The sequence below is a fragment of the Tachyglossus aculeatus genome, chromosome 2 (genome assembly GCF_015852505.1).
Source record: "Tachyglossus aculeatus isolate mTacAcu1 chromosome 2, mTacAcu1.pri, whole genome shotgun sequence".
In the NCBI taxonomy this organism is placed as follows: domain Eukaryota; kingdom Metazoa; phylum Chordata; class Mammalia; order Monotremata; family Tachyglossidae; genus Tachyglossus; species Tachyglossus aculeatus.
The window spans coordinates 154,941,265-154,968,127 of NC_052067.1; the positions used below are offsets into that span (position 1 = coordinate 154,941,265).

The window sequence follows — 26,863 nt, forward strand, 5'->3', positions numbered from 1 at the left end:
ACTTTGTCATAGATGGGGAAGTTTTTCTTCCCAAATAATAGTGGGATACCAAACAAATAGCTTTGCAGAAGGGGTTATTGTAGTTAATGCTGACAAGTGATACTTTCATGGCAGTTTCTTAAGTGAATGGGAAACATGACAGGAAATCAGTCCACTGGGTAGTGTTCATTTTCTAAATTTAGCACAGCTCATTTAAGAGTTTATGCTAGATACAGCAAATCAGCAGGCACCCCTCGTTTCCTGAACCCAGTGGGTACTTGGTGTCCTGGTATTTTTCTCCCCTCCTTGTCATAAAAACAAACTGGTTCACTCAGACAAAAATAAAAAGGAGGCCCTCTCTGTGTACATTCTGGAGGGTTAGTGGCCATTTTTTCTCTGACTCATGCTTACTAATAATTTCTATGCTTAAAGTCCAAATCACAAACAGACTTCTTTGATGAGAGTGAATTAGTGGCTAGTATGAGTCAGAGGAAAAGCTATTCTCTGTCTGAAAGTTGGATGGTGTCATATGTCACATCCTGTAACTTCTAAATAAATATTTAGGACTCACTTGCAGAAGTTTATATAACTATGAGGAAGTCCATATAGGAAACATCATATTTCCTAAGATATGTCCACTGTATCAGCACATTTGGATACCAGTTTCTGACAAATGACCAACTTTAAGAATCTAATTTACTTCTCATCTTCATGATCCTTATCATCATCATCAATTGTATTTGTTGAGTGCTTACTGTGTGAAGAGCACTGTACTAAGCGCTTGGGAGAATACAGTACAACGGAATCGGTAGACACTTCTCATGTCCACAATGAGCTTACAGGCTAAAGGGGAAGCAGACATTAATATAACTAAATCATTTATAATGGATAATTTATAGATATGTAAATAAGTGCTCCCCTCTCCACCCCCTGCCTTACCTCCTTCCTCTCCCCACAGCACCTGTATGTATGTATATATGTTTGTACATATTTATTACTCTATTTATTTTACTTGTACATATTTATTCTATTTATTTTATTTTGTTAATATGTTTTGTTTTGTTGTCTGTCTCCCCCTTCTAGACTGTGAGCCCGCTGTTGGGTAGGGACCGTCTCTATATGTTGCCAATTTGTACTTCCCAAGCACTTAGTACAGTGCTCTGCACACAGTAAGCGCTCAATAAATACGATTGAATGAATTGAATGAATGAATGAAAGTGCTGTGGGGTTGAGGGTGGAGTGAATATTAAATGTTCACAGGTCACAGATCCAAGTGCTTGGATAACAGAGAAGGGAGAGGGAGCTGGGGAAAAGAGGGCATAATTAGGGAAGGCCTCTTGGAGGAGATGTGAACTTAATAAGACTTTTAAAGTAGGGAGAGTGTTGGTCTGGCATATATGAAGGGGAGGGAGTTTCAGGCTAGGGGGAGGACATGGGAAAGGGGTCAGCGGCAAGATAGATGAGTTTGTGGCACAATGAGTAAGCTGGCACTTAGAAGAACAAAGTGTGTGGGAAATCAGTGAGGTCAGGGAGGAGGGGGTGAGCTGATTGAATGCTTTAAGCCAGTGGTAAGGAGTTTCTGTTTGCAGAGGTACATGAACAACCACTGGAGGTTCTTGAGGAGTGGGGAGACGTGGACTGAATGTTTTTTTAGAAAAATGATCCAGGCAGTAGAGAGAAGTATGAACTGGATTTGGGGGTGACCAGGAGGCAGGGAGGTCACCAAGGAGGCAGATGCAGTATTCAAGCTGGGATCTACAAACCTGCAATTCTTGAAACTTGCAAGCCTTAAAGCGACCTCACTTTACCTTACAATAAAAAAGGGATTCTTTATTTCGAACATCTGATCTATAATGAAGTCATTTTCTAATTTTTGTGGGTCTTTCTCACATTTTTCATTTTTCTATTGAAATATTAAAGGGAGAACCATGTTTTCATAATAAGTGCTCTTAAAGTAATGGAGTACGGACTTCATCTTATCATTTCTTGAAATTTTCTTTGAGAATTGCTTCCTCAGAATTCAATCATCAAATATTTGAGCTGGAACTGTGTTTAAAGGTTTCCACTAAATAAAATGAGCCTCAGGGTATTGTCTGTATTTGAATTGTCACTCACTCAGTGAATCAATAGTAGACTGTGAGCCCACTGTTGGGTAGGGACTGTCTCTATATGTTGCCAACTTTTACTACCCAAGCACTTAGTACAGTGCTCTGCACATAGTAAGTGCTCAATAAATACAAATGATTGATTGATTGAGCTCTTACTCTGTGCAGAGCACAATACTAAACACTTGGGAGCATACAGATATTAGAAACAAATTCTGCCCTCAAGTAGCTTAGAGTTAATGAGTAAATACCTAAGTGCCTGGGTGAGGTGGTGGTATTAAAGTGGCAGGAGGGGACAGTAATGTGGAGCGATGAGAGTTTAATTTGGGAAGGCCCCTAAAGAAGAGCTGTGATATCAGAAGGGCTTTGAAGATGGTCAATCAGTCAATTGTATTTATTGAGTGTTTACTATGTACAGAGGACTGTACTAAATGCTTGGGAGAGAACAATATAACAGACACATTCCCAAGCTTACAGTCTGGATATATAACTTGATATATATATATACACACACACATATATATATATATAACTTAATAATAATAATGGCATTTATTAAGCACTTACTATGTGCAAAGCACTGTTCTAAGTGCTGGGGAGGTTACAAGGTGATCAGTTTGTCCCATGGGGGGCTCACAGTCTTAATCCCCATTTTCCAGATGAGGTAACTGAGGCACAGAGAAGTTAAGTGAATTGCCCAAAGTCACACAGCTGACAATTGGAGGAGCCGGGATTTGAACCAATGACCTCTGATTCCAAAGCCCATGCTCTTTCCACTGAGCCACACTATATATAACTTGATATAACAGTCTTGTTATAAATAAATAAAATTACAGATATGTACATAATCGTTAAGGGCTGGGGTGGAATGAATAAAGGGAGCAAGTATGGGTGATGCAGAAGGGAGTGGAAGAAAAGGAAAGAGCACTTAGGGAAGGCCTTTTGGAGGAGATGTACCTTCAATAAGCCTCTGAAGCAGGGGAGAGTAATTGTCGGATATGAAGATGGCTGCCAGATGTGAAAGGGAAGGAGATCTTGGAAGAAGGGAGGGTGTGAGCCAAAAGTGGGTTATGAGAGAGATGAGAATGAGGCACAGGAAGTAGGTTAGCTTGAGAAGAGTGAGGTTAGGAAAGGGGGTTAGAGCTGATTGAATTCCTCAAAGCCAATGGTCAGGGGTTTCTACTTCATGCAGAGAGGAATGACCAACCAATAGAGAACTTGGAGTGTGGAGATGTGGGCAAATCAGTGTTGTAGAAAAATGATTCGGGCAACAGAGTTATGTTTGGACTGGAGAAGGGGGAGCCTGGATGCAAGAAGTTCATCAGGGAGGTCAAGGCAATAGTCTAGATGAGAAATGACATGTACTTGGATCAGCAAGCTGGCCTTTGGATGGACAGGAAGGAGCAGATCCTGGAGACGTGAAGAAAGATTTGACAGGATTTTGTTTCTGACTGAATCTGGGAGTTTAAAGAAAGAAAAGTGTCTAAAATGAATGCCATGATTGGACTGTGAGCCCCATATACCGTGAGCACTAAATGAGACAGAAGCTGTGAGTACCAAATGACAGAAGTATTTACCCCTGTGTTTTAATACAGTGCTTTGGCACATAGTAAAAGCACTTAAAACCACAAATTATTTTATTGTGAACACAAATAACTGTCATTGAAATGGGATATAGAGATACCCCAGAAAATTACATAAATCTCGTATAGGCAACATTTACTTGCTTCCCCTCTTGACTTGTTTTCTTACCAGAACTGCTAAAAAGAGAAAAATAGACTGTTTCAGTTTTACTTCTGTATCTCCGTCTGTCCGGGAGGGGAGGGGAAGGGAAGAAAAACAGCAGGATAATTCACACTTTAATAACCCAGAGTCTTTTTTATTCCATTTATTCTTGTATTTGGGAAGTTACTGAGAATAGTTCTCCTTCCCAAATGATTCTTCTTCTTTTTCAATCAAAAATGTTCTGAGAGTTGTCACTTTTGTTCTCTGACTTTTCATATCAGCTTGGATGAGTTAGGCCCAAACTTGGGCTTGCAACTTCGGGATCCAACTTTTGTTCAGACCAACTACATTTCTGTTCATAGAGCAGATTTCTTTATTCCACTTTTCCTGTTTATTCTCATCCTTTCCAGATCATCTTTTGATTCTTCCTCTTTTCCCAACTGTCAGCTAGAAAAAGTCTCCTGCCAAAGGACATGGAACTTGGATTTCATGGTAATAGGAAACTGTCCAGCTTTTTTCCCCCTGGCATTGTGTGTTAAGAACACTGCATCAAAATTTGACCTACTTATTGCATATTTGCCTCTCTTGCCAAGTCAGAGTGTTTTTCCCCAAAACAAAGGCCCATATTCTTCCATCAAGCGAGGGTGTGTGCATGTGAAAACCTGATTATTCCATAGCAAGTAAATTAAATTTTGTCACTGGGAAATGTCTTAAGATTAGAACTGGATCCAGGACAGTGGAGTGTGTAGCAAAAGAGACACATTATTTATGCTTCATGTTAAAGCAAATTTCCCATGGAAGTCCATTGCTCGATGAACTTTTAAGTTTTTTTCTGCTAGTTAACCACGCTACCTGCACAGAAAAATTGTATATGGTCTATTGTACTGCAGGATTCTATATTTCATCCTGTGAATTTAAATCAAGGGGCCATAAACAGCCAAAGTGAAACGGTGGAGAAATAGATTTTGTGATATTTCATTTTCATGGGCCTTTTCTATTTGGTTTGTTTTTTGGCTAAAGGGAGCACATTTGTAATGTTGAAATGACACATTCACCATTTTGTAACTTTTATTTAAACAAAAGTGTTTTCCATCATCCATTCTAGAAAGTGTTACTAGGAAAATCGTAAAGTCAGTCCAAAGAAGAGCTTCCAAAACTATTAAATTTGGAAATCAAATCAAAGAAGGTTATGGCTTTTATTAAGTGGTAAGAGTATTTATTGAGTGCCCACTGGGTTCAATGCACTGTGCTGAAGCAGCATGGCTTAATGGATAGAGCATGGGCCTAGAAGTAAGAAGGCTGTGGATTCTACTCCCAATTCTGCCACTTATCTGCTGTGTGACCTTGGGCAAGTCACTTCATTTCTTAGGGCCTCAGTTCCCTCATTTCTCATCTGTAAAATGTACCTTCATCTGAGACTGTGAGCCCCTTGTCCAACCTGACCCGAGATAAAGGCAAATATTCACAGTGTCAAATCAGTCAGTCCTATTTATTGAGTGCTTACTATGTGCAGAGCATTGTACTAAAAGCTTTGGAGAGTACAATGTAACAGAGTTGGTAAACACGTTCCTTGCCCCCTCTAGACTCTAAGCTCACTGTGGGCAGATACCAACACTGTTGTGTTATATTCTCCCAAACACTTGGTATAATACTCTGCACACAGTAAATGCTCAATAAGTATGAATGATTGACAGAAAATACAAATAAATAAATTGCAGAGATGTACAAAATGCTGTGAGGCTGACGGAGGGGTGAATGAGTGCAAATCCAAGTGCAAGGGCTATGCAGAAGGAAGTGGGAGAAGAGGAAATGAGAGGTTAGTGGGGGAAGGCCTCTTGGAAGAGTTGTGCCTTTAATAAGGCTTTGAAGGTGGGGAGAGTGATCATCTATTGGATATGAAGAGGGAGGGTGTACCAGACGAGAGGCAGATCGTGGGTGAGAGGTCGGTGGCAAGATAAATGAGACAGAAGTACAGTGAACAGGTCGGTATTAGAGGAGTGAAGTGTGAAGTCTGACGTATTAGGAGAGCAGCTAGGTGTATGATTGATTGTTTAAAATCAATGGTAAGGAGTTTCTATTTGATGCGGAGGTGGCTGGGCAATCACTGGAAGTTCTTGAAGTGTGGGGAAAACTGAACTGAATGTTTTTGTAGAAAAATGATCTGAGCAGCAGAGTGAAGTATGGCTGCAGTGGGGAGAGACAGGAGGCAGAGAGGTCAGAAAGGAGGCTGATGTAGTAATCAAGGCAGGATAGGATAAGTCCTTGGACAAGTGTTAGGATAACACGGTAGCAGTTTGGATGGAAATGTCATGGGCTGAAAGGCCTGTCACATAGGACTATTCCCTTTCAACCCCGTAATGTACCTTCGGGACCCCAAGACACCCAGGGGATTCAGGGACTCAGTGTTTGGATGTACTTTGGAATGATCTCAGGAATTTCAAAGCAAATTCCCAAGCCTACCCTAGAGCAGACCAAATGGCTTCATTTTCCCAGAACAGTCTTCCTAGGGACCATTCTCTAGACTGAAAACTCCTTGTGTGCAGAGGACATGTCTCCCAACTCTGTTCTGTACTCTCCCAAGAGGTTAGTACAGTGCTCTGTGCACAGTAAGTGTTTAGTAAATATCTCTGATTGATTCACATCTGGGATGTCTTGGGACCACATAGATTCACATTGTTCCTACTGCCACAGGCTGGCCAACAACTGCTGCTGGGTGCTCGATAGCTAGGTGAAGGGTAGAAATGATTCCTAAGCATCACAAAGTAGACAGATTTGTTCCTTTGTTTTCCTTGCCTGTACTGAACACACGCTCCATCCCAAATTCTCCCCACCACTAACTTCCCCATTGCAATTGACAGCACCACTATTCTCTTCATTTCTCGAACCTGGAATCTTGGTGTGTTATCCATAAGTTCTTTCTTTCAAACTCTTTATTCAGTCTGTCACCAAATCCTGTGGGTTCTTCTAACACAACTCCAGAATCAGTTCATTCCTCTTACCCTAATGGCCACCACACTTTTCAGGGTCAATTGTCACATCCTGGCCTAATTACCAGCCTTTTCACAGACTTCTCCCCCACCTCCAGACTCTAGCCTCTCCAGTTCATACTTCACTTCATTTCCTTAAAACACCTGTCTGCCCACATCTCCCCAGTTCTCTCTACATCAAGTAAAAACTCCTGACCATTGTTTTAAAACACTTAATCAGCTCTCTCTCCCTGCTCATTTTCCTCACTCCTCCCCAACTATGCCCAGCTCCCTCATCCTCTCACTGTGCCTCACTCTTATCTCTCTCTTGCTGCCAGCCTCTTGCTCTGGCCTTTCCTTCAGCCTGGGATTCCCTCCCACTTCACAACTACCAGACCACTCATAGTTCTCTCCATATTCAAGGCCCTTCTGCAATCATATTTCCACCATAAAGCCTTCCCTCATTAATTTATCCCCTCGAGCACAGATTGGAAGTCAGAAGGACCTAGGCTCTAATCCCTTCTCTGCCACTTGCCTGCTGTGTGACTTTGGGCAAGTAACTTCATTTCTCTGGACCTTAGATCCCTCATCTGGAAAATGGGAATTAAGAGTGAGAGCCCCATGTGGGGAAGGGACTGTGCCCAACCTGATTATCTTGTATCTATCCCAGTGCTTAGCACAATGTCTGGCACATAGTAAGTGCTTAACAAATGCAACAAAATATCATTATCATCCCTCCCTAAAATCTACAACCCTCCCATTGCCTTTCCAGCAACACCTAAGCAGTTGGGTACTCACATACCCCTATTTCACTCATTTACAATTCTTTGTATTCTACTTCTTCTGCCTACCTGTAATTTATTTTAGCTTCTTTCTCCCTCACTAGATGGCAAACTCCTTGAGGGCAGGAGTCATGTCTACCAAGTCTATCATACTTTCCCAAATGCTTAGTACAGTGCTCTACACACAGCAAGTGCTCAATATATATTGCTGATTAACTCATGGGATCTAGTTACAAAGCAATCAGAAGGACACATCTTATGGAAAATTTACTCTGCACAACCCCAACCTAACACACCGTAGCCTACACACTGAATTGAAGTCAAAAAGAGTAGTTCTCCTTGATGTCAACTCCATGGATGTGATGGGATGCAGAGAAACTCAACCTATTAGTTGAATATATCACAGCCAAAGCAGTGTTATGGAAAATAACCCTCAAGGAAAGTTTGGTTGAAAGCTGGAAAAATAATTTCGGGGAAGGAAAGGAGCAGAAAATACACAGAACCAGAGTCAGGCAGGCTGGCTAATTTACACCATCCAAAATATCCAGAAGGATTGTGGTTGATCTCAATGCCCCATTTCTTACTCCAGAGTGTTCACAATACAAAAGAATCCTTATTTGTATTATTTTAGTCCTCCTGTGGTGTAGTAGTACCAAAGTACTTCTTGGGCACCAGAGTTCAATGCGCTGTTTTGGGTGCTTGGGAGAGTACATTGGAAGCAGGAAATGTGTTCCCTGTCCACAGAGAGTTTACACTTTCACTGTGGGGAGTAGTTACTAAACTGCCCCAAACATTTTTAAATCTAATAAATTTAATGAGGTGGGTTGGGCAATCTCCCGCCCAGCTATTTTGGAGTCCCACCCTTAGTCATCTCAGGTTAATGACAGAAAATTTAAAATTTCTAATCAGGACTTAAAAGAATCCAAATGGTTTTCTGACTGGTTTGTTCTATGAAGCCCTACCCCCTTTCAGTCCTTAGAATCCCTGCTCCTTCTTCGCCACCTCCACACTCAAACTAAAATGTTGGCATTGCAGGTTATCACACTCCTCTAGGAATATCTGGATAAGAAATAAGATATCAATAGCAACATTTAGGTGCCAGTAGATCTATGATGGCAGAATACAGGAAAATATATCCATGGAGTCGCTATGAATCAGAAACAACTCAACAGCACTTGATATTAATAATAGATTTATGAAAACATTTTCAAACTCCATTAGGTAATCGTGGTCCTTTGTTCTGTGAAGAGAAGGCAAAACTCAAAGTGTATTAGTTCTGTAATTTATTTATTAGGTAACTGCTCTTGGACATATTTCTGTTTCTTGACATCTCTTTATTTCAGCTATAAAAGAATCTGTACACCAAATCTGAAAATACAAATCATGCAACGATTTTGTTCATCCTTTACAGGCTGAATTTGATCAGAAAAAGGACTCCTTGTTTTTTAAGGATGGCCAAAGAAGAATTGACTTTGTTTTAGTGTATGAAGATGAGAGTAAGAGAGACAACAGTAGAAAGAATTTACATAAACAAAGGGTAAGTTTATTCCTCTGGTTTGTAAGTATCATGTATATTGCAGAAAAACGAGAAAACAAATGTCAATGCCATGATGTTACAGTTGATATTGGTCCTTCATTTGCAATTCAGATATATGTTTATGTATATACAGAGTCAATAGGTCAATGGTGTGTATTGAGCACTTAATGAGTATGACAAGATAGCCAATATTTACATCGCCAGAAGTATATATAATTGTACTTCATATTCGAAGAAAACACCACTGATACTAAAGTTCACGTGTGTGTGTGTGTGTGCATATTTGTGTGTGTTTGAAAAGGCCGACACACATGCCACAGTTCTGGCCATATTGAGCACAAAAAGGTTGTCCACTGGGGTGTTGTTGGACTAAATGTCGTCAATGCCTGGTGCTGTTTTCTCTTTTCAGCCTGCTTTTCTCTTTTTACATATTAAACTTTTGCTCAGAGAGCCTTTTCCTTCTTGATGACAGTTCACCATGCAGGTCTGTCTTCAGCAATTGACTCCCAGTTTTCAGCTGGGCTGTAACATCCTGTGAGACTGTTTTACATTGCCCCTAAATTGCTTCTTCTGCTCTCCTTGCTTTCAATGTCCCAAGTTCAGCTATTTGGCATTCCTTTTGTCACTCTTTCTCTTCATGTGCCCTACCCAGCATAGCTGTGTTTAAGTGAGCATAGCGTCAATGTTAGGAGACCGACTCATTCCAGAATTTCATTGTTCATGGTCTTGTCTTTCCATTTGATATCGAATATGGCCTGCTGATGGACCCGCTCAAGGATAATGAGTACAGAGCACTATAATCAGTACTGGGGAGAGTATACCAGAAACAAACAGAGTTTCCCACACTAGTTGATCAAGGATATATATTGAGCATTTTCTGTTTGCAAAGCACCATGCTAAGCACTTAGGAGAATAGATTAGACTTGGTAGACACAATCCTTATCCTCGAGGTACTTACAATCTAGTGGCACTGATAGTGTCATCTACTATTAATGCCAGCAATAATGATCATAATAACAATAAAGTTGTATTTGGTGCCTGCAGTGTGATATTTGCTGCATATTAGCAATAAAGAAATGGGCCTTATTAGACCTTCCTAATAAAACTATTTGCAACAACAGGAGATAACATAATATGCATCTTGGGTAATCATCAGCAAACAATTTGTATTAATCTCTTCCCTCTCTCATATGCTTGGAATAATGCCGAGCAGTATTATAGTAAATTAAAAGCCAAAATCCCTTAATACATATAGACAGGCAATTCAAATTTTACACAAGAGGCTTGCACTATTAATGACCAAAATCTTTGCTTTAAACATACCACATAAGTCTAATGGTTAATCTGGAAAATAATAAAAGTAATATTATTACCATCTCCGGCAAAGGTAAATATGAATTCCTGAATGCAGCATTGATATGTAGTGAAGATTATTTCCATATCTTGTGTTTCAAAATGTAGTAATTTATAGTTCTGCTATTAATCATTTTGACACCCCAAATCACAATTCAACAAAGCTATCAGCTCTGGAATCTTTTTATCTTTTGTCTGAGACTGGTTTATGATTTTATAACACATAATGTCAGCACTGTCCTAGATGCAGACAACACAAAAGAAGTATGTTTATGAATCATGTTTTCCCTAAGGGAAAGGGCAAATTATAAAGATTTATACGTAAATGGCCAGAAACCCCTAAAAATGCACTAAATGTAACTTTAACAGGGGCATCTAGGTGGGGCTGCCATTTAGAGTATTTAATGTATGAGTTCCAAAAGCATAAGAAATTTAATGAAGACTCAAGTCAGACTGAGTAAATCCCTGCTAGACCCAAGAAATGATAGGCAGGAAAAACTTGCAGAGCATTGGATTGGAACAGAGCATTGGATTGGATTGGATTGGATTGCAGAGCAAATGATTGGAACAGTAGCTAACAACTGTGGTGTCAGAGTGTTAATTTAGGAAGGTTTTAGCTGACAGAGATGGAGGATAGTGCTCCTGGTGTGAGAATGTTTTATCTATGGGCATGGGTGAGGCTGATCAAATTTCTTCCTATTTTTTTTAATGGTATTTGTTAAGTGCTTGTTATGTGCCAGGCATAATACAAAGTGCTGGAGTAGATACAAGATAATCAGTTTGGCCTCAATTCATGTCCCACATGGGGCTCACGGTCTTAATCCCCATCTTGCAGATGAGGTAACTAAGACACAGAAAAGTTGAGAGACTTGCTTAAGGTCACACAGCAGCCAAGTGGCAGACCCGGAATTAGAACCTAGGTCCTTCTGACTGCCAGACTGCTTTAACCACTAGGCCATGCTGCTTCTCACATTGTTTGCATGCATGTCAAGATTCTCCCATCCTGCAAGGTTGTACTTGCTACCCAGAGTACCTAATGTTGTTCGGTTTCTCCTTCTTGACATCGCAAAGCTTCTGCTTCAAACATTACTGCAGTCCATTGGCTGCACAACAGGCTAATCTGGGCTTTGCCATGGTCCATTGCTCTGATGTACGATCTGAGGTTTCAAAACAATGGTTTTTTTTCAGTCCACCCTGTTTATGGTTATGATTGAGAGCACCACAGAACAGCTGTTTGAGTTTCTTCTTGTCCATTTTCCTTATGTCCCTTCTGGTGAAACTGTAAAGCGTTGTGGTGATGCTGTTGGTCTGACGGTTCCCAGAACCCATTTTAGTTTGTCACTGTGGCTTGCTAATTAATAATAACAATAATGAAGACATTAAGCACTTACAATGTGCCGAACACTGTGCTGAGTGCTGGACCCAACATCATGAGATTAGACCCAGTAAGATCTCCTGACTTCCAATCCCATGATCTTTCCACTTCTCTAACACTTGATGTAAATATTGCTTGTTAGTGGATTTGATGAAATTGCTCTAGAAAGCAAATATGCCTTTTGTTGCATCCAGCAATCAATTGATCATCATTTAATAGAAATACCTCCCCCAACAAGATTATTCCACAGTTAACTACTGGTATCCCAAGTTGTATAAATCCATCAATCAATCATTTATTTATTGCGTGCTTTCCTTGTGCAGAGCACTGTGTTTGGGAGAGCACTGCATACCAAAGTTGGTAGCAAGGGAAAGGTGACTGAGGGTTTTAAAGTCAATGATAATAATGCGGAGGTGGATGGGCAGGCAATCAATCAATCAGCCATATTTATTGATTGCTTATTGTGTGCAATAAGCACACTGTACTTACGCTTGGGAGAGTACAACACAACAATAGAACGGGCACATTCCCAGCCCACAATGAGCTTACAGTTTAGAGGTCTTTTGGGACAGAGGGCAAGCACTGGAGATTCTTGAGGAATGGGGAACCATGAAATGAGCAGTTTTGTAGAAAAATGATCCGGGCAAGCAGAGAGAAGTATAGACTGAAATGGGGAGAAACAGAAAGCACTCATGTTTATTTGATCATTCAGTTTGATTACTCTAAATATCTTTTAGTCTGTCTTCCCCATTAGAAAGTAAGCTCCTCATAGGCAGGGAGTTTATCAATTTTTGTTTGTTTTTTACTTTCTAAGGGCTTAGTTCAGTGGCTTGCATACAGTGGGTGTTCAGTAAATACTATTTACTATGACTAGTATGGACAGAGCAGAGTATGGCCTAGTGGATACAGCATGGACCTGTGACCTGGGAGTTAGAAGGACCTGAGTTGTAAACCCAGTTCTGCTACTTGTCTCGGTGTGATCTTGGGCAAGTCACTTAATTTCTCTATGTCTTTTACCTCATCTGTAAAATGGGAATCAAGATGTGAGCCCCATGGGGACAGGGACTTTGTCCAACCTGAACAGTATTTGACACATAGTGCTTAACAAATACTACTATTATTATTATTAGTCTCCTTCACAGGCTCATTCTCCCCTTCCCATCCCCTTACTGTAGGGGTTCCTCAAGGGTCAGTTCTTGGTCCCTTTCTGTTCTCCATCTATACTCACTCCCTTGGTGAACTCATTTGCTCCCATGGCTTCAACTATCACCTCTACACTGATGACACCCTAATCTACATCTCCACCCCATTCTCTCTCCCTCCCTCCAGGCTCGTATTTCCATCTGCCTTCAGGACATCTCCATCTGGATGTCTGCCCTCCATCTAAAACTCAACATGTCCAAAACTGAGCTCCTTATCTTCCCTCCCAAACCCTGTCCTCTCCTGACTTTCCTGTCACTGTAGACGGCACTACCATCCTTCCTGTCTCACAAGTCTGCAACCTTGGTGTCGTCCTTGACTCTGCTCCCTCATTCACCCGACAAATCCTATCCATCACCAAAACCTGCTGGTCTCACCTCCACAACATCGCCAAGATCTGCCCTTTCCACTCCATCTAAACCGCTACCTTGCTAGTTCAATCTCTCATCCTATCCCAACTGGATTACTGCATCTCCCTCCTTTCTGATCTCCCATCCTCCTGTCTCTCCCTGCTTCAGTCTATATTTCACTCAGTTGCTCGGATTAACTTTGTACGGAAATGATCTGGGCATGTTACTCCCCTCCTCAAAAATCTCCAGTGGTTGCCTATCAACCTTCACATGAAGCAAAAACTCCTCACTATCGGCTTCAAAGCTCTCCATCACCTCACCCCCTCCTACCTCACCTCCCTTCTCTCCTTCTCCAGCCCAGCCCACACACTCCGCTCCTCTGCTGCTAACCTCCTCACTGGGCCTCGTTCTCACCTGTCCTGCTGTCGACCCCTGACCCAAGTCCTACCTCTGGCCTGGAATGCCCTCCCTCCACACATACGCCAAACTAGCTCTCTTCCTTCAAAGCCCCACTGAGAGCTCACCTCCTCCAGGAGGCTTTCCAAGACTGAGCCCCCCCTTTTCCTCTCCTTCTCCCCTCCCCATTGCCCCCCTCCCTCCCTCCACCCTTCCTCCTTCCCCTCCCCACAGCACTTGTATATATTTTTACTCTATTTATTTTATTAATGGTGTGTATATAGCAATAATTCTATTTATTCTGTTGGTATTGACACCTGTCTACTTGTTTTTTTTTTTTTTTTTTTGTCTGTCTCCCCCTTCTAGACTGTGAGCCCATTGTTGGGTAGGGACCATCTCTATATATTGCCAATTTGTACTTCCCAAGCGCTTAGTACAGTGCTCTGCACATAGTAAGCACTCAATAAATACGATTGAATGAATGAATAAATGAATGAATTACTAAGTGTTTGGGACAGTTCAATAGAGTTAAAGATGTGGTTCATGCCCTCAAGAAGCTTATAATCTAGCAAGGGAGTCTGACAAAAATAATTATAGGTAGGAAAAGACGAATGGAAAGGTGGACATTTGGATGAGTAGGTGCTAATATTAGAGTAGTATATAAATCTAGATGTTCAGAAGTGTTCCACATGGTTGTGAGTCAGATGCAGAGGTGGCATAATAGCACTGAAGAGGTAGTTGGGAGGTTTCAACATGAAGAAAGGAAAGATTAATTGGGGAAGCCCTCTTGAAGATGGTGGGATTTCAGAAGGGCTTTGAAGATAGGGAGAGCTGTGGTCTGGAATATTTGAAGTGAGAGAGTTTTCCAGACTGGAAAGATCACATGAGCAAAAGATCAGAGATGGAAGAATGGAGAATGAGACAGAGTGATAAGCAGAGAAATAGTGTGACCCAGGAGAAATCAATCAATCAATGGTATTGATTGAAAGCTTACTATGTGCATGGCCTAGTGGAAGAGCATGGGCTTGAGAGTCAGAGGATGTGGGTTCTAATCCTGGCTCTGCCACTTGTCTGCTGTGTGACCTTGGGCAAGTCACTTAACATCTCTGTGCCTCAGTTACCTCAACTGTAAAATGGAAATTAAGGTTGGGAGCCCCATGTGGGACAACCTGATTACTTTGTATCTAACCCAGTGCTTAGAACAGTGCTTGGCACATAGTAAGTGCTTAACAAATACCATAAGTATGTGAAGCAGCGTGGGTCAGTAGAAAGAGCCCAGGCTTGGAAATCAGAGGTCATGTGTTCTAATCCCGGCTCTGCCACTTGTCAGCTGTGTGACTTTGGGGGAGCCACTTAACTTCTCTGTACCTCAGTGACCTCAAATGTAAAATGGAAATTAAGATTGGGAGCCCCATCTGGGACAACCTGATTACTTTGTATCTAACCCAGTGCTTAGAACAGTGCTTGGCACATAGTAAGTGCTTGACAAATACCATAGTTATGAGAAGCAGCGTAGCTCAGTGGAAAGAGCCCAGGCTTGGAAATCAGAGGTCATGTGTTCTAATCCCGGCTCTGCCACTTGTCAGCTGTGTGACTTTGGGCAAGTCACTTAAATTCTCTGTGCCTAAATTACCTCATCTGTAAAATGGGGATTAAGACTGTGAGCCCCCTTTGGGACAACCTGATTACCTTGTATCCCCCCCAGCACTTATAGCACTACTTGGCACATGGTAAGCACTTAACAAATACTATCATTATCAGCGCTTAGAACAATGCTTGGCACATAATAAGCACTTAACAAATACCATTATTATTATTATGTGCAGAGCACTGTACTAAGCTCTTGGTAGAGTATAATAAAACAGAATTAGCAGACACACTCTCTGCCCATAACAAGCTTACAATCTAGAGGTGGAGACAGATGTTAATATAAATAAATAATTTATTATATATAAATTAAAGATATGTACAAAAGTGCCACGGGGCTGGAGTGGGGTGAATATCAAATGCCCATAGGCCACAGATCCAAGTGCTTATGTGATGCAGAAGGGAAAGCAAAGGAGCATGTGCCTGGGAATCAGGTGACCTGGGTTCTAGTCCTGACCCTGAAACATGCCTGCAATATGACCTTGGGCACTTAACTTCTCAGTGCCTCAGTTTCCTCATATGTAAAATGGGGATTCAAAATTTGTTCTCCCGCCCCTCTTATTCTGTGAGCCCTGAAGGGTAGCTACTTGGTCATCTTATACTTAGCACAGTGTTTGTCACATAGTACTTACTTTGGCTCTAAATTTGGTGGTAGAGAGCCACACAAAACCCCATACAGGAAAAGATAACCCACTAGCCAATCACCCTTTCCTAAAAATCCACTATTGAAAATTAAAGGAATAAATGTTGATGTTCTAAACATAGCATCAGGGAAAAGGAATAAATGTTGATGTTCTAAACATAGCATCAGGGAAAAGCACTAAGGTAGTCCCCCACTACCACAAATTTCGCAGTCGAGTTTCCTGCATTTGAGGTAATCACAGGGGTCAGCACACCCAAAGTGCAATGGATGAGTCTCACTCTGGGAAAACCAGCTGTTCTTTCATTCAGTCATATTTTCTGAGCACTTACTGTGCACAGAGCTCTGTACTAAGTGCTTGGGAGATTACAATATAACAACAAACAGACACATTCCTGCCCACAGTGAGTTCACAGTCTAGAAGGGAGACAGAAATTAATATATATAAGTAAATAAATAAATTACAGATATATGCATATGTGCCGATCAGGTCTATGATGGAGGTGTCTCCTGATAATAATAATAATAATAATAATAATAATAATAATAATAATAGTATTTGTTAAGCACTCACTGTTTGCCAGGCAGTATCCTAAGTGCTGGGGTAGATACAAGGTAATCTAGTTGTGCTAAATAATCTAACAGAAGCAGCATGGCTCAGTTGAAAGAGCACGGGTTTAGGAGTCAGAGGTCATGGGTTCAAATCCCGGCTCTGCCACTTGTCTGCTGTGTGACTTTGGGCAGGTCACTTAACTTCTCTAAACCTCAGCTCATCTGTAAAATGGGGATTAAGATTGTGAGCCCCACATGGGGCAACCTGATCACCTTGTATCCTCCTCAGCATTTAAAACAGTGCTTTGCAAATAGTAAGTGCTTAACAAATACCAAAATTATTATTATTATTATTGTTATTATTAGTTGGACACAGTCCTTTTCCCACAAAGGGCACATAGTCTTAATCCCCATTTTTTAAATGAGGACAATGAGATACAGAGAAGTGACTCGCCCAAGGTCACACAGCAGACTAGTGGCAGAGCTGGGATTAGAACCCAGGTCCTTCAGACTCCCAGGACCGTGCTCTATAATAATAACAATAATGATGGTATTTGTTGAACGCTTTCTATGTGCCAAGCACTGTTCTAAGCACTGGGTTAGATACCAAGTAATCAGGTTGTCCCACGTGGGGCTCACAGTCTTCATCCCCATTTTACAGATGAGGTAACTGAGGCACAGAGAAGTTAAGTGACTTGCCCAAAGTCACACAGCAGACAAGTGACATAGCTGGGATTAGAACCCATGACTTCTGACTCCCAAATCCATGCTCTATCCACTAGGCCACACTACTTCTAAAAGTAGGGGTGTTCAGGGATAATAATAATAATAATAATAATGGCATTTGTTAAGTGCTTACTATGTGCAAAGCACTGTTCTAAGCGCTGGGGGGATACAAGGTGGTCAGGTTGTCCCGCTTGGGGCTCACAGTCATCATCCCCATTTTACAGATGAGGGAACTGAGACTCCGAGAAGTTAAGTGACTTGCCCAAGGTCACACAGCAGACATGCGGCGGAGGCGGGATTCGAACCCACGACCTCTGACTCCAAAGTCCGGGCTCTGTCCACTGAGCCACGCTGCTTCTCCATGTGTCAAAGCCCTTGGTTTGGTTTATTTTACTAGCCCTATATCTTTTCAGCCTTGGCATCCCACTTCTTGGCACATTTGCTTCCAGTTCGTTCTGTTTCCCAGAAGCAGATTTCAGTAAACATTCCTTTTGTCAGAGTTGAGAGGCTCTATAGGTGCTTTTGATATCTGGTTTCACTGAATAAACGCTTGCTGATCTTGGAGCCATTTTCATTCATTTTCTTCTGACAGTGCCCATGCTTCTTAAAGGCTGCCTGGCAGAGAGTATCCCGAAGACAGGTTCCCCTCCAAAATCCCCAACTTTCCTTAAGAAGCATTGAATTTCATCAGGACTTTGACAGCTTGGAGACAAATGTTTGCTCTGTTAGGATCAACTCCCTTGAGCTCTTAGGGATCATGGTGACGGGGCCCAGAAATAGTCGGCACAAATGAAATCCACAGATCACCCAAAGCCCATTCACATATGTATCCATCAGTTCCATCTCCTTCTCGGGAGTAAGTTTTCCATGAGCCCAATGAGGTCGTGACCAAGGGCGACCAAACCTCAAGTGGCAAACTAGGCCTTGCCCATCCCCTGCCACCAAAAAATGGCCACCACCCAAATTGCCTGACTCACCGTAATTATATTGCCACTTGGGAAATGCAGTCTACCTCCAAGAGCTCCAAAGCTGCCCCCGGCCTGTTATTTCTGGCTACATGTTGTGTTTCTTAAGTCCCAATTCCTTATTGTATTATTTTCAGACTCAGAAAAAAGTATTCAGTTTAAAAGCTAATGACAGCACTATCAATATTTAGCCTAACTTCACACTACAGGAATGTTTGGAAACTACTTTCTAAATAGAGTAAAGCTTTTTTCGAACTGGAATAGCCTGCTTACTCAGGTTTTTTTTTTTATTTGCGGGCAAATTAACTACTGCTTTCAAAATGACAAACTCTCCAACCTTAAGAAGATAGTGGGTTTTTCATTTCTAGGCAACTTTAAAAACTGCATAATTCAGTAGCTTGCCTTGATTTTTAAAATGAATTGAAAGCCGAACTGTAGAGGTATAATATTGTGTAAGTCAAGATGTTTAAGGACAGAAAGCTTCCGTATTTGTGACCATGTCACCTTCATTTATTTTTTCCTTTATTCTCCTGACAACTTAATAAAGCACTCAGGATATTTTTATGAAACTCTACAACTTTAATTTATTTTAGAATGATAGGTAGAAAAGTGTACTGTCCTCTTTACATATTTAATACTGTTATTCCTCTCTGTACCATAATGGAGCTTTGGAATGTACCTAATCTCTTATGGTAGATACAGACAACTGGATTGTGGCTTCAATTTGGTCACTTCACAAGACAGAGTGGATTTGTCAAGATATATGGCATCAGTCCTGAGCGATCTAAATTAGGACAAGGATTTTTACTATTCATTATGTCCAATTTATTTCTTTTGTGCTTGTAGCTGTGGGTCACTGGAACTAAATTAATTATTTTTTATGCACTTGTAGAACATTCTTAGTTAAAATTACGCTGGCATGGGGATGGAAACTAAAACAAACAGAATTTTATTTTATTTCTAGCAAGGAATATGAACTGTCTGACATAACTATGTACTTGATAATACGCTCTCTAGTGACATGTAGAGAAGCTCAGTTTATTAGACTCTGGAATCTTGGTTGTCCTCAGTAAGCAGACTCTTCTTGATGTGAACCTGCTAGGCAAACATAATATACATGATCATTTGTTAGAGCTTGCAGATAAACCAAGAAAACAAGCTTGATCAATTTTTAAAACATCAATCAATCAATCATATTTATTGAGCGCTTACTGTGTGCAGATCACTGTACTAAGCGCTTGGGAAGTACAAGTTGGCAACATATAGAGACAGTCCGTACCCAACAGTGGGCTCAGTCTAAAACATCCCTTTTGTTCAGTGTAAATGAGTCATATCGAAATTAAAGGAACCACAGCTGCCTTGTTAAAATAAACATTAAAAAGAACAATGCTAGCGTTAGTTTAGTCAATAAAATAGGTCTCTTGAATGAGCTGTTTTTTTATTTCACCATTTCAAGATGTTTAATTCATTAACAATAATAATAATAATAATGGTATTTGTTAAGTGCTTACTATGTGTCAGGCATTGTACTAATTGTTGGGATGGATGCAAGCAAATCAGGTTAGACACAGTCCCTTGTCCCACTTGGGGCTCACAGTCTCAATCCCCATTTTACAGATGAGGTAATTGAGGCACAGAGAAGCAGCGTGGCTCAGTGGAAAAGAGCCTGGGCTTTGGAGTCAGAGGTCATGGGTTCAAATCCCTGCTCCACCAATTGTCAGCTGTGTGACTTTGGGCAAGTCACTTCACTGTGCCTCAGTTACCTCATCTGTAAAATGGGGATGAAGACTGTGAGCACCCGTGGGACAACCTGATCACCTTGTAACTTCTCCGGCACTTAGAACAGTGCTTTGCACATAGTAAGAGCTTAATAAATGCCATTATTATTATTACTATTATTATTATTAAATGACCTGCCCAAGGTCACACAGCAGACAAGTAGTGGAGCCAGGATTAGAAGCCATGACCTCCTGACTCTCAGGCCCATGGTCTATCCACTAATACAGATACAGATACACTAATACACTAATACAATAATCCTCTTGTATCCTCTTTTCCAGTGCTCAGCACAGTGCGCTGTACATGGTAAGCACTTAATGAATACTGGTATTTCTTTTTCTAAATCAAGATCAAGGCACATTAAGAGAGAGCCAGAGGGTTTTCCACTTACTTTTATTCATTCATTCAATCTGGTTTATTGAGTGCTTATTGTGTGCAAAGCACTGTACCAAGCGCTTGACAGAAAATCCAGGTACTACAGCCTGCATGGCCCTGTGGAAAGAGCTTGGGTGTGAACGTCAGAAGGCCTCAGTTCTAGTCCCAGTTCTTCCACTGAGTGACCTTCAGAAAGTCACCTAACTGTTCCATGCCTGTTTCCTCACCTGGAAAATGGGGATAAAATACCTGCTGACCCTACCTTGGTCCCAGAGACTATGTCCGATATGATTTTGTTACATAGCTGCCCTCCCCCCCAGTATTTAGCACCTAGTCAACACGTAATAATTACAATGATTAAGTATCTTGATAATTCTTTACAGAGGGCTAGATCCTGAACTAAAATTATTTTTAGGAAGGTGATATTTTCCAAAAATTACCAGTTGGGATTTTACTAAGCAACCATTAGACAAAAGAAAGTAGAAATAGAAATAAAGCACAATAGAATTAAAATGTAAGATGCAGGTGAACATTTAAAAACAAAACCGGGAAGGCCATTATGTTATATAAAGAAAAAAAAATCCTGTGAAATAGATCAAGAAAAGCCTTGAGATTTGAACACTGGCTTTGTAATCTGAAATCCCAAAGTCACTAAGTCACTTAAACTCCTTTACAGCACAGCTTCATTAGTATTAAATAAACATGTCCCTATTATTATTATTATTATCATTATGTCCCCAACTGCATCATGTCACACTAAGCAGAAAGGTAAACAAACTAGAAACATAAAAGTGCCATCAGAAACTATTTTTATGATGGCATTTGGCAGGAAAAGACTGACCCCATGCCTCAGATTCTTCTGGAGAAAAGCGCATCCCAAAGCTGTTTAATTTTCAATCTGTTCCTAACAGACTGTGGTGAAAAGTCCTCATTGTAGTTCATGAGAGGTAGCGAGTGGTGGAAATTGGGATGAAATGTATAATTTTCTTCACTCATGTTTAAATAGATCTGCCAGTTTAAAGTGGTTAACTAAATCTATAGGTGATTGCTTTTCCTGGGAGTGTGACCCTAAGGAAGGTTTATGTTGTTCAGGGGTGCTAGTGTGAAGCCTCACTCCACTTTTTTCCCTAATAATAATAATAATGATGATGGTATTTGTTAAGCGCTCAATACGATTAATAAAATTAATAGAATAATAAATATGTCTCTCTGATATGAGGAGGAAGGGTGTTCCAGGCCAGAGGCAGGATGTGAACGAGAGGTCGGCCGCGAGATAGACAAGGTTGAGGTACAGTGAGAAGGTTAGCATTAGAGGGGCAAAGTGTTGGGCTGAATTCAAGGAGGAGAGGAGTGAGGTGAGGTAGGAGAGGGCAAAGTGATTGAGTCCTCAAGCTCCCTGTCTCCCCTCCCCTCCTCCCCCATCCCTTGCCCCCAACGATCTGGCCATCTACTTCATTAAAAAAATTAAGAAAATTGAAGCAGCATGGCTCAGTGGAAAGAGTACGGGCTTTGGAGTCAGAGGTTCAGAGGTCATGGGTTCAAATACCAACTCTGCCAATTGCCAGCTGTGTGACTTTGGGCAAATCACTTAGCTTCTCTGTGCCTCAGTTATCTGTAAAATGGGGATTAAGACTGTGAGCCCCCCGTGGGACAACCTGATCACCTTGTAACCTCCCCAGCGCTTAGAACAGTGCTTTGCGCATAGTATAAATGCTATCATTATATTATTATTATAACTCCATCAAGTCTGAGCTCCCAAAAATCACCTCTCCCTCTCCTCCAACCCCCCTCTTCTCAGGCTCCTTTTCAACTTTCTCATCCTTCCCAGCAGTATCTTCAGAGGAGATCACCTGCCTCCTCTCAAGTGCTACCCCCTCCACATGCACATCGGACCCCATTCCTTCACACCTTATAAAAACTCTCGCCCCTTCCCTCCTTCCCTCCTTAACCACCATCTTCAACTGCTCACTCTCCAATGGCTTCTTCCCCACTGTCTACAAACAGGCCCAGTTCTCTCTTATCCTAAAAAAACCCTCCCTAGACCCCACCGCCCCCTCCAGTTATCACTCCATCTCCCTCTTACCCTTCCTCTCCAAACTCCTTGAGTGAGCGGGTCATCTACACTTGCTGCCTCGATTTCCTTTCCTCCAACTCTCTCCTGGACCTGCTCCAATCTGGCTTCTGCCCGTCTCACTCCACTGAAACCTCCCTCTCAAAGGTCACCAATGACCTCCTTCTTGCCAAATCCAATGGCTCCTACTCCATTTTAATTCTCCTCAACCTCTTAGCTGCCTTTGACACTGTGGACCATCCCCTTCTTCTTGATACATTATCCAACCTTGGCTTCACCGAATCTGCCCTCTCCTGATTCTCTTATCTCTCTAGCCATTCATTCTCAGTCTCCTTCATGGACTCCTGCTCCCCCTCCCATGCCCTAACTGTAGGGGTCCCTCAAGATTTAATTCTTGGTCCCCTTCTATTCTTCATCTGCACTCACTCCCTTGGAGAATTCATTTACTCCCAAGGCTTCAACTATCAACTATGCAGATGACACCCAAATCTGTATCTCCTCCCCTGTTCTCTCTCCCTCCCTCCAGGCTCGCATCCCCTGCCTTCAGGACATCTCTACTTGGATGTCCTCCCACCAGCTCGAACTGAACATGTCCAAGACAGAGCTCCTTATCTTCCCTCCAAACCCTGTCCTCTCCAGAACGTTCCTGTCACTGTGGACGGCATACCCATACTTCCTGTCTCACCCCATAACATTGGTGTCATCCTTGATTCCACTCTCTCATTCACCCCACATATCCAATCCATCACCAAGTCCTGCCAGTCTGACCTTCAAAACACTGCCAAGATCTGTCCTTTCCTCTCCATCTAAACTGCTACCATGTTAGTATAATCACTCATCCCATCCCTACTGGATTACTGCATCTGCCTCCTTTCTGACCTCTCAACCTCTGGCCTCTCTCCACTTCAGTCCACTTCACTCTGCTGCCCACATTATTTTTCTACAGAAACGATCAGGGCATGTCACCTCCCTCCCCCAAAATCTCCTTTGGTTGCCTATCAACTTCCATATCAAACACAAACTCTTCACTATTGGCTTCAAAGCTCTCCGTCAATTTGCCCCTTCTTACCTCACCTCCCTTCTTGCCTTCTACAACCCAGCCCACACATTCCACTCCTCTGGTGCTAACCCTCTCACTGTGCCTTGGTCTCACCTGTCTCGCTGCCGACCCCAGGCCCACATCCTACCTCCGGCCTGGAATGCCCTCCCTTCTCCAGTCCTCCGAACAATCACTCTTCCCCCATTCAAAGCCCTAATGAAGGTGCACCTCCTCCAAGAGGCCTTCCCATATTAAACCCCGTTTTCCTCAGCTCTCCCTCCCCTCTGAGTCACATTGACTTGCTCCCTTTGCTCTTCCTCCCATCTCCCCAACCCACAACACTTAAGTATATATGTATATATCTATAATTCTACTTATTTACTTGTTTTGAGACTGTAAGCTTGTTCCAAGTGCTTAGTCCAGTGATCTGCACACAGTAAGTGCTCAATAAATACAACTAAATGAATTGAATGAATGAATGTAACTGTCTTCAGCACTCAGTGTGCTGCTTCATACATTCTGGGAAACAAAACAACTTTGCTGCTTCTGCTACTACCCCTATTACTTCTATTACTACTACTACTATTCTCCCCTCACTCCAGGGGTAAAAGAAACACTTTCTGAGGTCTCTAAGGGCTCTCCTGCAGACTTCCCTGCCTCAACTCAGATGATAAAGGGATACCTCTCTCTCCTTACGGCCCCGATTGCTGCACCTGTCTGCTGTGTGGCTTTGGGCAAGTCACTTCACTTCTTTGTGCCTCAGTTACCTCATCTGTAAATGGGGATTGAGACTGTGATCCCTGCATGGGTCAGGGACTGTATCCAACCCGATTTGTTTGTATCCACCCCAGCACTCAGTACAGTCCCTGGAACATATTAAGCACTTAACAAATACCACAGTTGTTATCCAGTGCTTAGTACAGTGCCTGGCATATAGTAGTGCTTAACAAGTACCATAATTACTATTATTATTGCTCTCTCTGTCACTTGTGCAGTTGAATCTGTACCCTTTAAGCAATTGATATTCATCCCACCTTCAGTACTAGTACCCTGACATTTCCCCTATCTATAATTATTTCAAAGTCTGTTTCCCCCTCCAGATTCTAAACTTCTTGTGAGCAGAGTCTACCAATTCCATTATATCATACTCTCCCAAGCTCTTAGTACAGAGCTCTGCACACAGTAAACTCTCAATAAATACCATAGATTGATTGATCCCCACAGATGACCTTCTTTTACCTTGGGCTCAACTTCATGAGGTTCTCAGGGTAGTCAACTCACCTTTCCAGTCTTCCTCTTTCAGGTTAAAGGATTCCCAATCTGCTTCACTCTACTGTAAATGGATTTTTTCCCTAGAAGTAATTTAATTAATCAATCAATGGTATTTATTGAGTGCTTACTGTATGTAGAGTATAACTGAATAAGTGGACATGATCTCCATTTTACAGACTCTGGGTTTAAATTGTAAGACTGTAAGCTCACTGAGGGTAATGATCTTTACCCTCAGTGAGCTTACAGTCTTACAATTTAAACCCAGAGTCTGTAAAATGGAGAACATTAAGGCCAGGGTGAGGGGAAATCTATAGATCAGCAAGACAAGTCCCATGAAATTCACCTATAGGTCAGAGGGGGAAGATGCCTGTGGATTTTTCCAAATTTTTCTATTCGTCTCTGGCCCTTGGTCCAAACACATAGGAAGAACTTCAAAAAACACTTGACTGAACTATTTGAATGTCTTACTGAAATGAAGATAGATTTCTGGAAGGCTGAAAGGTCATAGCTGTGCTTTTACAAGGCCGTGGAAAAGATATAATTGACTAGGAATCAGAAATCTCTCTCTGTATTCAAAAACCCTTATGGTGGGGTCAGGCTGTGTGGGAAGGCCAGAGCCTGCTGTTCCAGATCCTTTTAAGAGGATTGAAGGAGCACAGAATCAGCTCCCAGATGAATTTCCTCCAGGCAGATCAAAGGAACTGCTCACTCAAGACCAGATTCAGTAAGGAAAATGCAGTTCTGCTGACCTAGTAGACATAGAAAAGCTTTTTTCTACCCAGAATGAAATCTGAAAGAGGAGTGACTAGGATTGTATAAGAAAGATGATCCCAAACAGCCTGCATGGCTAAACATTTAAAAAAGGACTCTACTGTAACCATAATAATACTAATAATTGTGGTATTTGTTAAGCATTTACTATTCTATTTATTTTGTTAATGATGTGCATTTAGCTTTAATTCTATTTGTTCTGACTTGACACCTGCCCACATGTTTTGTTGTCTGTCTCCCCCTTCTAGACTGTGAGCCCGTTGTTGGGTAGGCACCGTCTCTGTATGTTGCCAACTTGTACTTCCCAAGCGCTTAGTACAAGTGCTTAGCGCTCTGCACATAGTGAGCACTCAATAAATACGATTGAATGAATAGTAAGCGCTCAATAAATATGATTGAATGAATGAATACGTGCTAAGCCCTGTGCCAAGCTGGGGCAGATACAGATATGGTCCCTAATCCACATCAGTTTCACAGTCTAAGGGAGAAGGAATACAGGTCTTGAATCCATATTTTTACAGATGAGGAAATTGAGCTTAGCAAATTCAAGCCACTTACCTGAGGTCACACAGCAGGGAAATAGCCAAACTGGTATTAGAACTCAGGGGCTCTGACTTTCAGGCCCATGCTCTTTCCACTGTAAAAAGACTCAGCCTCTAAAATCCTCTTGATTATTCCTTTAAATAATTTCACCAACCTGCCCCTTCCTCCCCGCATCAAACAGCCAAACCCAAGGTCAAGTATTTGTCAAACTACTGTATCTACCTCCTCACTGGTCTCCCTGCTTCCAGGTCTCCCCACTATAATATATTCTCCATGCCTCTAATAGAGATCATTTTCCTGTCGGCTCCAACTTCACAACAACCCCAAAATTCCCCCTTCCTCTGCACCCAAACTGCTACCACGTGAATCCAAGCGGTTATCCTACCCCGCCTTGATTACTGTATCTGCCTCCTGTCTCTCCCCACTCCAATCCACACTTCACTCTGCTGCCAGCATCATTTTCCTACAAAAATCTTCTGACCACTCCTCAAGAAACTCCAGCGGTTGCCCATCCACCTCTGCATCGAACAAAAACTCCTCACCACTGGCTTTTTAAGCACTCAGTCAAATCACCTCGCTATTCTCCTACTACAACCCAGCTCACACACTTCACTCCTCTAATGCTAACTTTCTCACTCTACCTCAATCTCGTCCATCTTGTCACCGACCTCTTGCTCAATTCCTGCCTCTGGCCTGGAACCCCCTCCCTCCTCAT

The 26,863-nt window shown here is 41.8% G+C and overlaps 1 protein-coding gene and 1 pseudogene across 1 annotated transcript in view; one reads left to right on the plus strand and one right to left on the minus strand.

The window, feature by feature from the left end:
* The window catches only part of ANO6 (anoctamin 6), a 202,355-nt gene that overhangs the window by 89,975 nt on the left and 85,517 nt on the right, over positions 1 to 26,863 (plus strand). The window contains exon 3 of the mRNA XM_038765280.1: positions 8,969 to 9,094. Within this exon, the coding sequence (XP_038621208.1) occupies positions 8,969 to 9,094 (126 nt within the window). The remainder of the gene's footprint in view (positions 1 to 8,968; positions 9,095 to 26,863) is intronic.
* On the minus strand, positions 16,224 to 16,375 carry LOC119923507 (annotated as a pseudogene).